This window comes from Poromitra crassiceps (assembly GCF_964638095.1).
Source record: "Poromitra crassiceps genome assembly, contig: HAP1_SCAFFOLD_1264, whole genome shotgun sequence".
Taxonomy (NCBI): domain Eukaryota; kingdom Metazoa; phylum Chordata; class Actinopteri; order Beryciformes; family Melamphaidae; genus Poromitra; species Poromitra crassiceps.
Genome location: NW_028151146.1, coordinates 1 through 12,500, shown reverse-complemented (window position 1 = coordinate 12,500; position 12,500 = coordinate 1). Strand labels below are relative to the sequence as shown.

Here is a 12,500-nt window from a genome sequence, read left to right as displayed (position 1 = left end):
GATAATTCAATATTACATAACCAATTCAATAATTACATTGACAATTAAGGTTGCGGTTAATAGAAAATAAAATATGAAAGGAGAAACATACAGATGGTCAGGACAATATGAGAGGCTCTTTAAGGAGTTTCTTAAAGGATGTCAAGGATGTAATTGTTTTGAGTGGCAGGGACAGGTTATTCCAGAGCTGGGGACCTCTGAAAGTGATGCAACATTGATGTTTAGATGTTCTGCAGTATGGTAAATAAAAATTGTCTCGATGTCTGGTTTGGTATGAATGAAAGTCAGAAGAGAGGTTAAAGAGGTTGAGTAGTGACACTGGAAGAGTTTGCTTACAGTTCAGAATTTTGAAGATAAATATGCATGTTTGGTAAATATTTAACTTGTCAATTGTCAATAAAGAGTACTGTCTGAAAAGTGGAGCAGAGGGTTCACAATACAATATATATAAAAAAAAAGCTTGGGAAGCAAATGGGAAACCTGCCACATTTTCCCATTCCTGAGGTGAACTCTTTGAGATTGTTATTATAATACAGCATAATGTTAGTTCTATAGAGAAGCAGAATTGAACATATCATACTGAAACTTATTTTATGTAGACCACGTTTTGATAGCTGGCCCGTAGTGTGTATCCCAGTAGCCTCTTCTGCCCCTGACACGCATACACTGACACACGCACACACACACACACACACACGCACACACACACACACACACACACACACACACACACACACACACACACACACACACATAGAACACCCTGTCATTCATCACTGTAGTGTACAGTATGTCATCACAGAGACCCATATCCAGTGTTGGCTCCAATGTAGGGTACATCTCATCTCTCTCTCACTCACACGCGCGCACGCACACGCACACGCACACACACACACACACACACACACACACACACACACACACACACACACACACACACACACACACACACACACACACACACACACACACAAGTTCAACCTTCAACAGAAGCACACTGGCTCACACAGACTCTCAGTCTCTCACAGACTAGGGCTGAAAGCCAATTGACAAAATTACAAATTATTTGACAGAATATTGCAATGGCGAGTTCAGCTGATCCGTTTTTATGATCATAAATTAGAACTTTAAAAGTGTTTAAACAAAGTGATTTTGTTAAGAAACAGATACGTCAGTGTGGTGGATTTAGACTGCAATTCGGACATTTCTGAAGTTGATATTGCGGTTTTGATTTATTTTTATTTTTATTGTTCATCACAAACACATCTACACACTCTGGCAGGAGAGGGCACACGCACACGCACACACACACACACACACACACACACACACACACACACAATGTCACGCACAGGTCTGGACAGGCCCTACATGCGTGTTATGTAAGGGTCCCGGTGCGAGGCAGGGGGGACGGGGGGGTGTACTCCTTTGACCCCTCAGCTATGTCACTTATTGAATAGCCCTTCGCCCCCAACAGCGCTTATGTCACCTCCCGCCTCTCGGGTTCTGTTTACACCAGCAGCTAAATCAGCACGGCACTGGGTGCAAAAAAAACTGCTGAGAGAAATGTGACCCGCGCACCTCGCTCACAGTGTGGACACATGTAGGACAAGTAGCCTACAACCAAGTGTTATTAGAGAGCACATCTATTTATAGCCCCTTTTTTTATTTTTTTATTTTATGGGAGAGCTTTCCAAGCTCTCTGCCTATAAATCTAGGCAGGGATTTCCTTTTCTTGGTTTTTGCAGATCGTCTTTGTTTGCAATGGTATAATAACAATAAGCCATGAATGAATGTTTCACACTGGAAAAGAGTGCATTTTGGGTATCATAGAAAATCCATGTCACATTGTTTATATCATTGTCATAGCAAATGATAAGTTATGCACAATCAGTCGGCTCAAAATATAGAACGTACCAAAGTAAAGATGGCAGGGGGGGGAGAAAGATGGATTCATGACGTGCCAAATTCCATATCCACTGCCCCCCCCCCCCCCCCCCCGGGTCGTATCGATGTTGCTGGAGCCACTGTCGTGAACAGTTTTGGAAACTGTTTTGAACTGATGCCAGGAAGATATTTAGGTCCCAATTAGCAGCTATGAACGACTATACGATGTCGTCTCCACTTTCATTCTGGCTCTGTGTCTACACTGCTCTGCAATCTGACTGCTGCCCGTCATATCAATCAGTGACAACATGTTTGCTGGCGGTTATGCTGACTCTGTCACTCCTTTAATAGTTGAGTTCAACTCCTGTCACTTTATGTTCAAATGTTAATATTGTGTTATTTTCTGTTTCGTTCTGTCGCTTTGGAATGTACCGTCCGTGACCTCAGGAAACTTGTGTCCGGTGGTGTGACAAAGTTGAATTTAAGAGATGCTGATCAATTATTAGTTTCATGCTTTTAAAAGCTTACCATTATCCTGATTTAGTCACATGACCAAATCAAGGATGTAGCCTACCGAAGATACATCCTTGATGTTATTGTCTCAACCTAACCATGAATGAAATTAGCTAAAGTGCTGCTGAATATTTTTGGCCTCAGCAGGTCTTAAAGCTGCTGTAAGCAAAACATATTTTGGGTTAAAATAAGTGCTGTTAAAATCTGACAGCAATCACTGATATAGAGTGTTTGGTCAGTACTGTAACGTGGCTCTCTCAATCACACTGCTTTGCCATAAACTGATAAACAGATCAGAACGGTTCTGGTATACCATAGAGACAGTCCGCATGTCTGGGTAATGCCCATACAGGCTCTAGGAACGCCCACAATAGACGCTGGGTTAGCCTGGGGGCGGGGTCAGGGTGGGGTAAATTCCCCCGTTCTAGCCATTCAGCAAAGTTAGAATTGAGCTGATAGCCCAGCCCAGGCAGACACGATCGGGGATTTAACCACCGCAGTAAACGCACATCTGAGCAGACGTCTTGTGTTCTGCTCTAGAACCCCCAAACCTGTAGTTTAGAGCCGCAGCACCGTCTATTGGTGAGTCAGCCCATGAGATATATATGGGCGGTTTTACCCCACTCGCGCGCCAGCCGTTTAACATTTTGTGGGCGTTCCCAGACATGCGGACTGTCTCTATCCCACTTCATCCAATCAGGAGAGATCAACACCACAAAAAGGATTGAGTCAACACGGTTCGACCGGATCGGAACACCAACCCAAAGCGTCAGTATTTGACTATGGGAATGAGAGCCGTGTGTTGACTCAATCCTTCCTCCTGAACCGCTAAGGAGTTTGTGTTTAACAAAGTGAAAGTGGGGAGCTACTATATACAGTATAGACGGCAGATATTACTGCATGCTCTGCACTGTTACTCCAACTCTGAGGGAAAGTGTTTCGATCATTAAGATTGTGTTCCCTTTGAGCCATCCTAAGATTTAAAAGAACAGCCTGTATAGTAGGTATTTGAAATATTTTGATTATTTCTGAAAACAAAACCTGCATGTTTACCTCTGCCAAGGAGGGCAGAGGGGTTATGTTTTCTGTGCCGTTTGTCTGTCGGTTTGTCTGTCAGTTTGTCTGGGTTTGTCTGTTGGTTTGTCTGTCAGTTTGTGTGTTGGTTTGTGTAGCATGTGTAGCATGAGCACAGGAAGAACCCGGGACATTTTGGCACGGATCTGATCCGATTCGGGTCAAGGGAGGGGGCGGGGCTAGGAAAAAGGAGCCATAGCTAGGGGGGAAGGCGGTAGAGAGTCAGGGTTTGAGGGGTGGGTAGGGGGCGTGGCGAGGGGTGTGTGGGTGGTGGGAGGAGGCGTGGTAGGGGGCGGGGCTAGGAAATAGGGGTCATAGCTAGGGATGGGAAGGTCGTAGAGAGTCAGGGTTTGAGGGGTGGGTAGGGGGCGTGGTGAGTGGGTCAGGGTTCCGATGCGAATTTGCCCATGATAGCAGACCGGAGTATATAGGCCTGCGCTCTCCGTGTGCACTTCTAGTCGATCATAAAATCCGAGCCAAACGCTGCGTTCTGAGTTTGAGCGGTGGTGTTTTGTGCCGTGTGAACGCAGTCTCAGCAGGCATTTAGAGCATCTGTGTCCAGTAGATCCACGGCTCTGTCATGCTAGCTAATGAGCTGCTGTGTGGACGGAGTCTGGACCCTGTCTGGGCCCGCGGGGCCCAGCTGTGGTGGAAACACACACTCCACCAGACAATTTAAAGAGCCTGTTGAAACAGTGTGTGTGCGTGCGTGTGTGTGTGTGTGTGTATGTCTGGTCTGCGTGTGTATATGTGTGAGAGAGAGACCTCCCTCAAGGATTTTGTGAGGCTATTAACAGATATGTTTATACCCAGGGATCAGTGTTGCCAATATCGTCATGACGACAATCATCACGCCAACGGCTGTGATACATTCCAACAGGCGACCAGGCATTCCATTCTGAAAAGCGCCCTGACCCCCCGTCTCCGTTTTGTATCGATTACAATATGTGACAGTTAGAAACCTTTTCCAGTAGAGAAGAATGTGTCCATTAACATGATTGACCTTTTATAGTGCATTTGGGCTTCATTGTCGTGATGGTTGTGGGAGAAATCCACAACAAGATATTTCATGTTGTTTTGCACTGATGATGGCTGCCTGACAGAAATGCTTCCATGTTCATATGCAACTTTGTATTGTCACACCAAGACAATTTCCTAGCATGCGAAAACATACCATGGCAAATAAAATGATTCTGATTCTGATTCTGAAAATAATTGAGATTCTGATTCTCTGTATTACAATAAAAAATATCCATCTTCAGAGTAATACAACACTATGTAAATCATATCAATTCTAATAATCAGTCATTATCATAATGGGATTTCTTATAATTGGGATATGATGTTATCTGGGTTATAGCCAGTAGACTGGACCTGCTTACATGCATTAAAAAACCGATGCCTCATGTCAGCCCCATTCGCAGATTGACGTTAATTGATACACATTTTACATACATACATATTTTTTTAACATTAACAGTTTATTAAGTAACATTAGAGGTAGGAGGAGAGGAGGAACTGGAAGCTATAGAGAGCCAAAGTCCCGCCCTCTTCCCGTTTAGGCATACAAACCAAGGGCTTTCATCTGCCATTGTTTTTTACATAGACATTGGACATTTCCTAAAATGCTTATAAAAATCGCTTTACTTGGCCAAATCAAGCAAGCTGTTATTTAGAATCAGGAGAAGCCATCTAACATTTAACTTCTACCAAGAATTTAAATAATAATAATAATAATAATAATAATAATAATAATAATAATAATAATAATAATAATAATAATAATAATAATAATAATACTACTACTACTACCACTACTACTAATAATAATAATAATAATAATAATAAATACTGGCTACATTTTGTTTTTAAGTTTTGGTCAGAATGAAATGTTCCTTCAGGCCATGCTGCAAATAATGGAACAACCTATTAGCCTTCAGTTCTTAACAATGCAATTTCTTTGAGTCACGTTTCGCAGTTAGCGAACGCGGGCTCTCTGTGGTTCTTTGGCACCGCCCACTGAGGTTTAACTCAACCAATCAGATTAGTTCTGCCTCCAGAGCAGCTCTGTTTCCTGAAGTCAAACTCCACCCAGCACAGTGTCAAACGCTTGTTGTGTTCCCTGTCTGTGTCCAGGCTGCCACCAAGCTCCTGGATGAGATGTGTCACCTGGCAGCTCAGTCTCTCACCTCGCTGGACACAACAGAGCACTTCCAGGTCGTCAAGCTCCTGGGCGAGGGCTCCTACGGCAAGGTCATGCTGGCCGTGCACAGGAAGAGAGGTGAGGCACCAAACAAACTGTGACTTGTTTATATCCTTTCACACTCCACTCCAAACTCCACGTTGACGTTTTGCTCATAGATTGTGTAAAAATATGGAAGTAGCTACCAGCCATCTTGTATTTTTTTGCAGCCAGAAGCAGCTAGCACGAGGCCATGTTTCCCACAGAGCCGCAGCTCCGCCTGTTATTGATCCATAATCAACGATCACCTGTCAATCACGCCTCAAAGCATCTTTTTCTTTACTGTCTCCTACTCTTTAGGAAGGTGCTTACTGAGGGAGCCTAATCAATCAATCAATCAATAAAAAGTGAGAAGTAGGGTGATTTTAAAAGATTTCTGTACAATCAGACTTTTTGTGGCCAGTGAATTTGGCCATCTGAAAGAATGCTGATTTTAGGCACTTCCACGTCAGCTTCATGAGGTTTCCCCATGGTGTAACCTTCGTATCTAAAATGTGTGTTTATGATTTCATTCTCATTTTCCTATTTCTTGTCTTCCTGTCTGCCCCCCCCCCCTCCAGGTACTCCGATGGCTCTGAAGTTCTTCCCTCGTGAATCCACCTCGCTCTTGTCGTTCCTGCGCGAGTACAACCTGTCTCTGTCGTTCTGCACGCACCCCTCGTTGACGCGCGCGCTGGGCATCGCCTACTCCACCCCCGCACACTACATCTTCGCTCAGCAGGCCGGCCTGTTCGGAGACCTCTACGACATCATTGTGCCCGAGGTATGCAGTAGTGTGTCGGCCATGACGCTTTTTTAAATAGTGCTTTAGTAATAATCTGTGACATTTAAATGTTCATTTTGGTACCTTCTATCAGATTGAAGTGATTTTAGCCTATATCCAGTTCATGAATCTTCTCCACTGTCTGTTCTATTCTATTCTATTCTATTCTATTCTATTCTATTCTATTCTATTGATTGATTGATTGATTGATTGATTGATTGATTGATTGAAACCTTTATTTATCCCCGTGGGGGGATTCAGGTGTCTAAAACAGCGACAGGGACCGAGGTTAAAAAGTGCAGAAGTCAAGATATAAAGAAAAAGCATAAAACAATAAAAAGCATAAAACAATAAAACCAATAAGAGCAATACAATTCAATTGACAACCAAATGTACAGTGCAAGTTCATGTTCATGTTCATCTCATCTCATGTTGTGGAACCTTATGGCCACTGGCACGAAGGACTGGCCAAAGCGCTTAGTGGAGTGGAGTGTATTCTATTCTATTCTATTCTATTCTATTCTATTCTATGTTCTGGTAGCTCTTTCTCTTTCCTGGGGGAAAAAATCCTCTGTCGCACAGGAAGTGATGTGTTTTACATTTCCCATGTGTAATAAACAGAAGAAGAAGAACTGAACAGTTAGCATGAGCTGTGTTAGCTGTGTTAGCTGTGTTAGCTGTGTTAGCTGTGTTAGCTGTGTTAGCTGTGTTAGCTGTGTTAGCCACGATGGCTGAACAGAGAAAAGAGAAACTCAAACTGCAGCAACAGAAAAGCCAGGCTCCGCCCACACTGATTGATTGACAGGTGAACTCAGCACCAAAGAGGGAAACAAAATTAAAAAAAGGGGGGGGGATCTCGCAGATTACCACTTTAACAGTTACAAAGTGCTATGTACAGATGTCCAGTCATCAGCCTATCACAACACAGCAGATTACCCCTGCTCTAGTCATCAGCCTATCACAACACAGCAGATTACCCCTGCTCTAAGCATCAGCCTATCAAAACACTTTTAGCTTGTTGAAGCAACAGATACCCACCAATGATAGATAGGGGAACATCAGCAGTATGTTTGATTTTTGGCGGTATCCATACTGTTGCAAATGAGTATTGTATCAGTTTAAATGTGTTTGTATTGATACTCATCGATACTTTTGACAACCCTACCCTGTCTGCAGGTTGGACTGGAGGAGGACTGCTGTCAGAGGGTGGTGTCCCAGCTGTGTGGGGCTCTGTCCCACCTCCACTCGCTCGGCTTTGTCCACAGAGACGTCAAACCAGAGAACATCTTCCTGTGCGACGCAGCCTGCCGCTGGGTCAAGCTGGGAGACTTCGGCATGGTCAGTACAGGATCGGACATGTGGGGACAGAAGGGGAGCGGTCAGTACAGGAACGGACATGTGGGGACAGAAGGGGAGCGGTCAGTACAGGAACGGACATGTGGGGACAGAAGGGGAGCGGTCAGTACAGGAACGGACATGTGGGGACAGAAGGGGAGCGGTCAGTACAGGAACAGACATGTGGGGACAGAAGGGGAGCGGTCAGTACAGGAACGGACATGTGGGGACAGAAGGGGAGCTGTCAGTACAGGAACGGACATGTGGGGACAGAAGGGGAGCGGTCAGTATAGGATCGGACATGTGGGGACAGAAGGGGAGCTGTCAGTACAGGAACGGACATGTGGGGACAGAAGGGGAGCGGTCAGTATAGGATCGGACATGTGGGGACAGAAGGGGAGCGGTCAGTACAGGAACGGACATGTGGGGACAGAAGGGGAGCGGTCAGTACAGGAACGGACATGTGGGGACAGAAGGGGAACGGTCAGTACAGGAACGGACATGTGGGGACAGAAGGGGAGCGGTCAGTACAGGATCGGACATGTGAGGACAGAAGGGGAGCGGTCAGTACAGGATCGGACATGTGGGGACAGAAGGGGAGCGGTCAGTATAGGATCGGACATGTGGAGACAGAAGGGGAGCGGTCAGTATAGGATTGGACATGTGGGGACAGAAGGGGAGTGGTCAGTACAGGAACAGACATGTGGGGACAGAAGGGGAGCGGTCAGTATAGGATCGGACATGTGGGGACAGAAGGGGAGCTGTCAGTACAGGAACGGACATGTGGGGACAGAAGGGGAGCGGTCAGTATAGGATCGGACATGTGGGGACAGAAGGGGAGCGGTCAGTACATGAACGGACATGTGGGGACAGAAGGGGAGCGGTCAGTATAGGATTGGACATGTGGGGACAGAAGGGGAGCGGTCAGTACAGGATTGGACATGTGGGGACAGAAGGGGAGCGGTCAGTATAGGATCGGACATGTGGGGACAGAAGGGGAGCGGTCAGTACATGAACGGACATGTGGGGACAGAAGGGGAGCGGTCAGTATAGGATTGGACATGTGGGGACAGAAGGGGAGCGGTCAGTACAGGATTGGACATGTGGGGACAGAAGGGGAGTGGTCAGTACAGGAACGGACATGTGGGGACAGAAGGGGAGCGGTCAGTACAGGAACGGACATGTGGGGACAGAAGGGGAGCGGTCAGTACAGGAACGGACATGTGGGGACAGAAGGGGAGCGGTCAGTACAGGAACGGACATGTGGGGACAGAAGGGGAGCGGTCAGTACAGGAACGGACATGTGGGGACAGAAGGGGAGCGGATGGCACATCAACATAATGTTAAGACTGTATACAAATATAGACGTAGCCACCAGCTGTTGTTCCGTGATCAGCGAGCTTCACGATCACAGGCAACCTGTCAATCACGCCCAAAAACAGAGTCTGCTAATGGGATCATAATTTACTAAAGGAACATCAGGCTGTGTTGAAGAAGACTTGAACCTAGAGATTGAGACCATCAACTCTTTAGGAAAGTGTTTACTGAGGTCATAAATCAAGTGAGAAGTACAGTAGGGTCATTTTCCCATTGACTTCCATACAATCAGACTTCCTTTTTGGAGCCAGTGGAGTCGCCCCCTGCTGGTCATTAGAAAGAACGTAGGTTGAGGGCACTTCCAAATTGGCTTAATTGTTCAGCCACAGAGGTTACACCTTGGTCTACACAGAGGTTTATGATGATGTAATTCTTCTTCTTCTTCTCCTCCTCCTCCTCCTCCTCCTCCTCCTCCTCCTCCTCCTCCTCCTCCTCCTCCTCCTCCTCCTTCTTCTTCTGTCATTTCTTCTTCAACGACCCCAGGTGAAGGCGGTGGGCACCAGGGTCCCTGAGGTGTGGTACAGCTCGTCCTACTGCACCCCCGAAGCTGAGATCGCCAGGGGGAACGAGGACAGCTGGAGCGACCCGGACGGAGGCAAAGACGGCGACACGGAGGAGAAGAAGAAGAAGAAGGAGAGAGTTTGGGTGTCGGTGAAGCCCAGCACAGACAGCTGGGCGCTGGGCATCCTGACCTACGCCATGCTGACCGGAGGGCTGCCGTGGGCCGAGACCGCCGCCGCCGACCGCTCCTTCCTCAAGTACCAGGAGTGGTTCCACAGCGAGAAGGGCCCCGACGACGGGCTGGACGTGTGGGGGGAGCCGCGGGGGGAGGCCGAGAAACGGGGCAAGAAATACCGAGGCCCGGTCGCGCCCCAGTTCGCCTGCTTCACCCCGCTGGCCTGCGCCCTCTTCCAGACGCTCCTGGACCCGCGGCCCAGGCTGCGCGGCCGGCCCGAGGACGTGCTGGGCTTCCTGGGAGGAGACTGGATGAGGGAGCGGGAGAGGAGACGACTGGAGGAGGAGAGGAAGAAGAGTGGCGGGTCAGGAGCCATCAGGAACGTGAAAGAGATGGAGGGGAGAGGAGAACGATGAGGCCTGTTAGACTCTACATGAACTCTATTATGACAGACGCTTATAGCTACATCTGAAGAAGTAGTAGTAGTGGTATTTAGTCGTAAAAATACTAACATGGTACTACTAGTTATGGCTGGGCGATATATGCACAAAATAATAACACCATTATCATAAGAAGCTGGGGCATCTGGGTAGTGTAGTGTAGAGGTAAAAACACTCGCCTAGCACCGCGGAGACCCGGGTTCAATTCCCGGCAGCGGGTCCCTCAGCTTGTTCAAACATTCACAATTGGCCGTGTCGGCGGGTGGGAAGCCGCTGGGGTATGAGTCCTGGTCGCTGCACTATAGCGCCTCCTCTGGTCGGTCGGGGGGGGGGCGCCGGGTCTCTAGCATGATCCTCCCACGTGCTACGTCCTGCCGGGGGAAACACCTCGCTGTCAGGTGAAAAGAAGCAGCTGGCGACTGCACATGTATCGGAGGAAGTTATGTGCTAGTCTACAACTCTCCCCAGATCGGCAGAGGGGGTGGAGCGATCGGGACAGGCAATTGGGCCAAGTGCAATTGGGAGGAAGGAGGGAGCGGGGAAGGGGGAGGGGTGCAACACACACACACACACACACACACACACACACACACACACACACACAATTACCGCAATAAACTATTTTCTTATCTTGGTCGCAGTAATATTCCCTAATTTGTGAGGGCACTACACTACTAATACTACTATTGGTATTTGCTCTTTTGACCATAGTCACATTTGTGTACGGTAATCAACGTACAGTAGCACAATTAATTTTAACAATGGAGCAATCATGTTGCTACAAAAAAATGCTACATTTAATTGAGCAATTTTAACTGTAAATAGTATTTCACATCACGAAGAAGAAATGCAGTCTAATGGCTGCAATTCTTGGTTTTTTTTTTAATGAGGATGTCTTTACAGCAGTACAGTAATAATTAATATCAACTAATAAAAAACTAGTAACAAAGTATAGACGGTTTTAACTTGACAACAAAAACATTCTAAATTGAACCCCCGCTCACTTCCTGTTGCAGTGTTTGCTATGGACATAAAAGAAAAAAACATTCAAGTGCAGGACTGACCATTCCGTGAAAACCGTCTATACAGCCGAGCGGCGAAAACAAAAGTAACGATGTCGAGTGAATATTTCTGCAGTTTGCCGAATGCTGAGAAAAAGGAAGTGCTGTGGGGTTGCGCTCTGGTGAAAACCGTCTATACATAGATGTACTTAAGCTCACCTTACCCATACTTCTGAATGTATACAACAGACTACTGTACGTTAAACTGGGCTGTGTAGAATGTACTGTATGCTATATAGCACCCACTTTATCCAGACTGCCATAAATATGTCAGCTGGTAAAGTGAGACGCGCCTTCTGTAGAACCGGCGCTGACTTACTGGACTTGGCACTTCAAAGGCCCAGCAGAGGATTATTTAACAGAACTTATGCGGCGCTACTCCAGTGCAGCACGCACCAGCAGTTAGCGGAACACGGTAGCCATGTTTCTGTATTTGCATCTCGGAAGATTTCCGGACGCAGCACTTCTCCAACTAAGCTGCTATTAGCCTTTACTGTATGTAAATAACTCAGAACTGATGCCTTCTTGTATTTTGTATAGCAAAAGTGTCACGTTTTTAAACTGTTGTCTTTGACACCAATCACGCTGAATTATCTTTTACGAGTTTTAGGATGAACGATAAAATATGCGGCATCTATTTGTGTGATTAGTCTTATAGGCTACCGATATTTGCAGAAAACAAATGTATACAAAAAATATTATCATCCTTTGTAAAGTATCATGTAAAGTGGTTTATAAATAAAATGTATAATGTATGACTATCATGATCATTATTATTATTAGCATATGACTGTTAATATTTATATGAATATTTTCAGAAATGCCAGATTTTGATCGTCAATCACTTTGATATTACAGTAGTTACAATGATGTAACTATGAATTTACATCATAAAGATTAATGTCATGCCCTCAAAAACAAATTTAGGTTAAGACTCCAATGTCCTGACATGCTCATATCGCAGTGATACCCTTGCAAGATTATATACCAATTTAAATAGATCTCTCACACACACACACACACGCACGCGCACGAACACACACGCACACACACACGCACGCACACACGCACGCACAGACACACACACACACACACGCACGCACGCACGCGCACGAACACACGCGCACACACA

General features: G+C 46.2%; 1 protein-coding gene across 1 annotated transcript in view; it reads left to right on the top strand.

Moving 5' to 3' along the window:
- The window catches only part of LOC310771797 (serine/threonine-protein kinase SBK2-like), a gene marked incomplete at both ends in the record, with an annotated part of 24,445 nt that extends 14,162 nt beyond the window's left edge, over window positions 1-10,283 (top strand). Inside the window, 4 exons of the mRNA XM_083664319.1 lie at window positions 5,611-5,755; window positions 6,277-6,479; window positions 7,656-7,817; window positions 9,675-10,283. Of these exons, the coding sequence (XP_083520445.1) occupies window positions 5,611-5,755; window positions 6,277-6,479; window positions 7,656-7,817; window positions 9,675-10,283 (1,119 nt within the window). The remainder of the gene's footprint in view (window positions 1-5,610; window positions 5,756-6,276; window positions 6,480-7,655; window positions 7,818-9,674) is intronic.
- Between the last annotated feature and the right edge of the window lie 2,217 nt (window positions 10,284-12,500).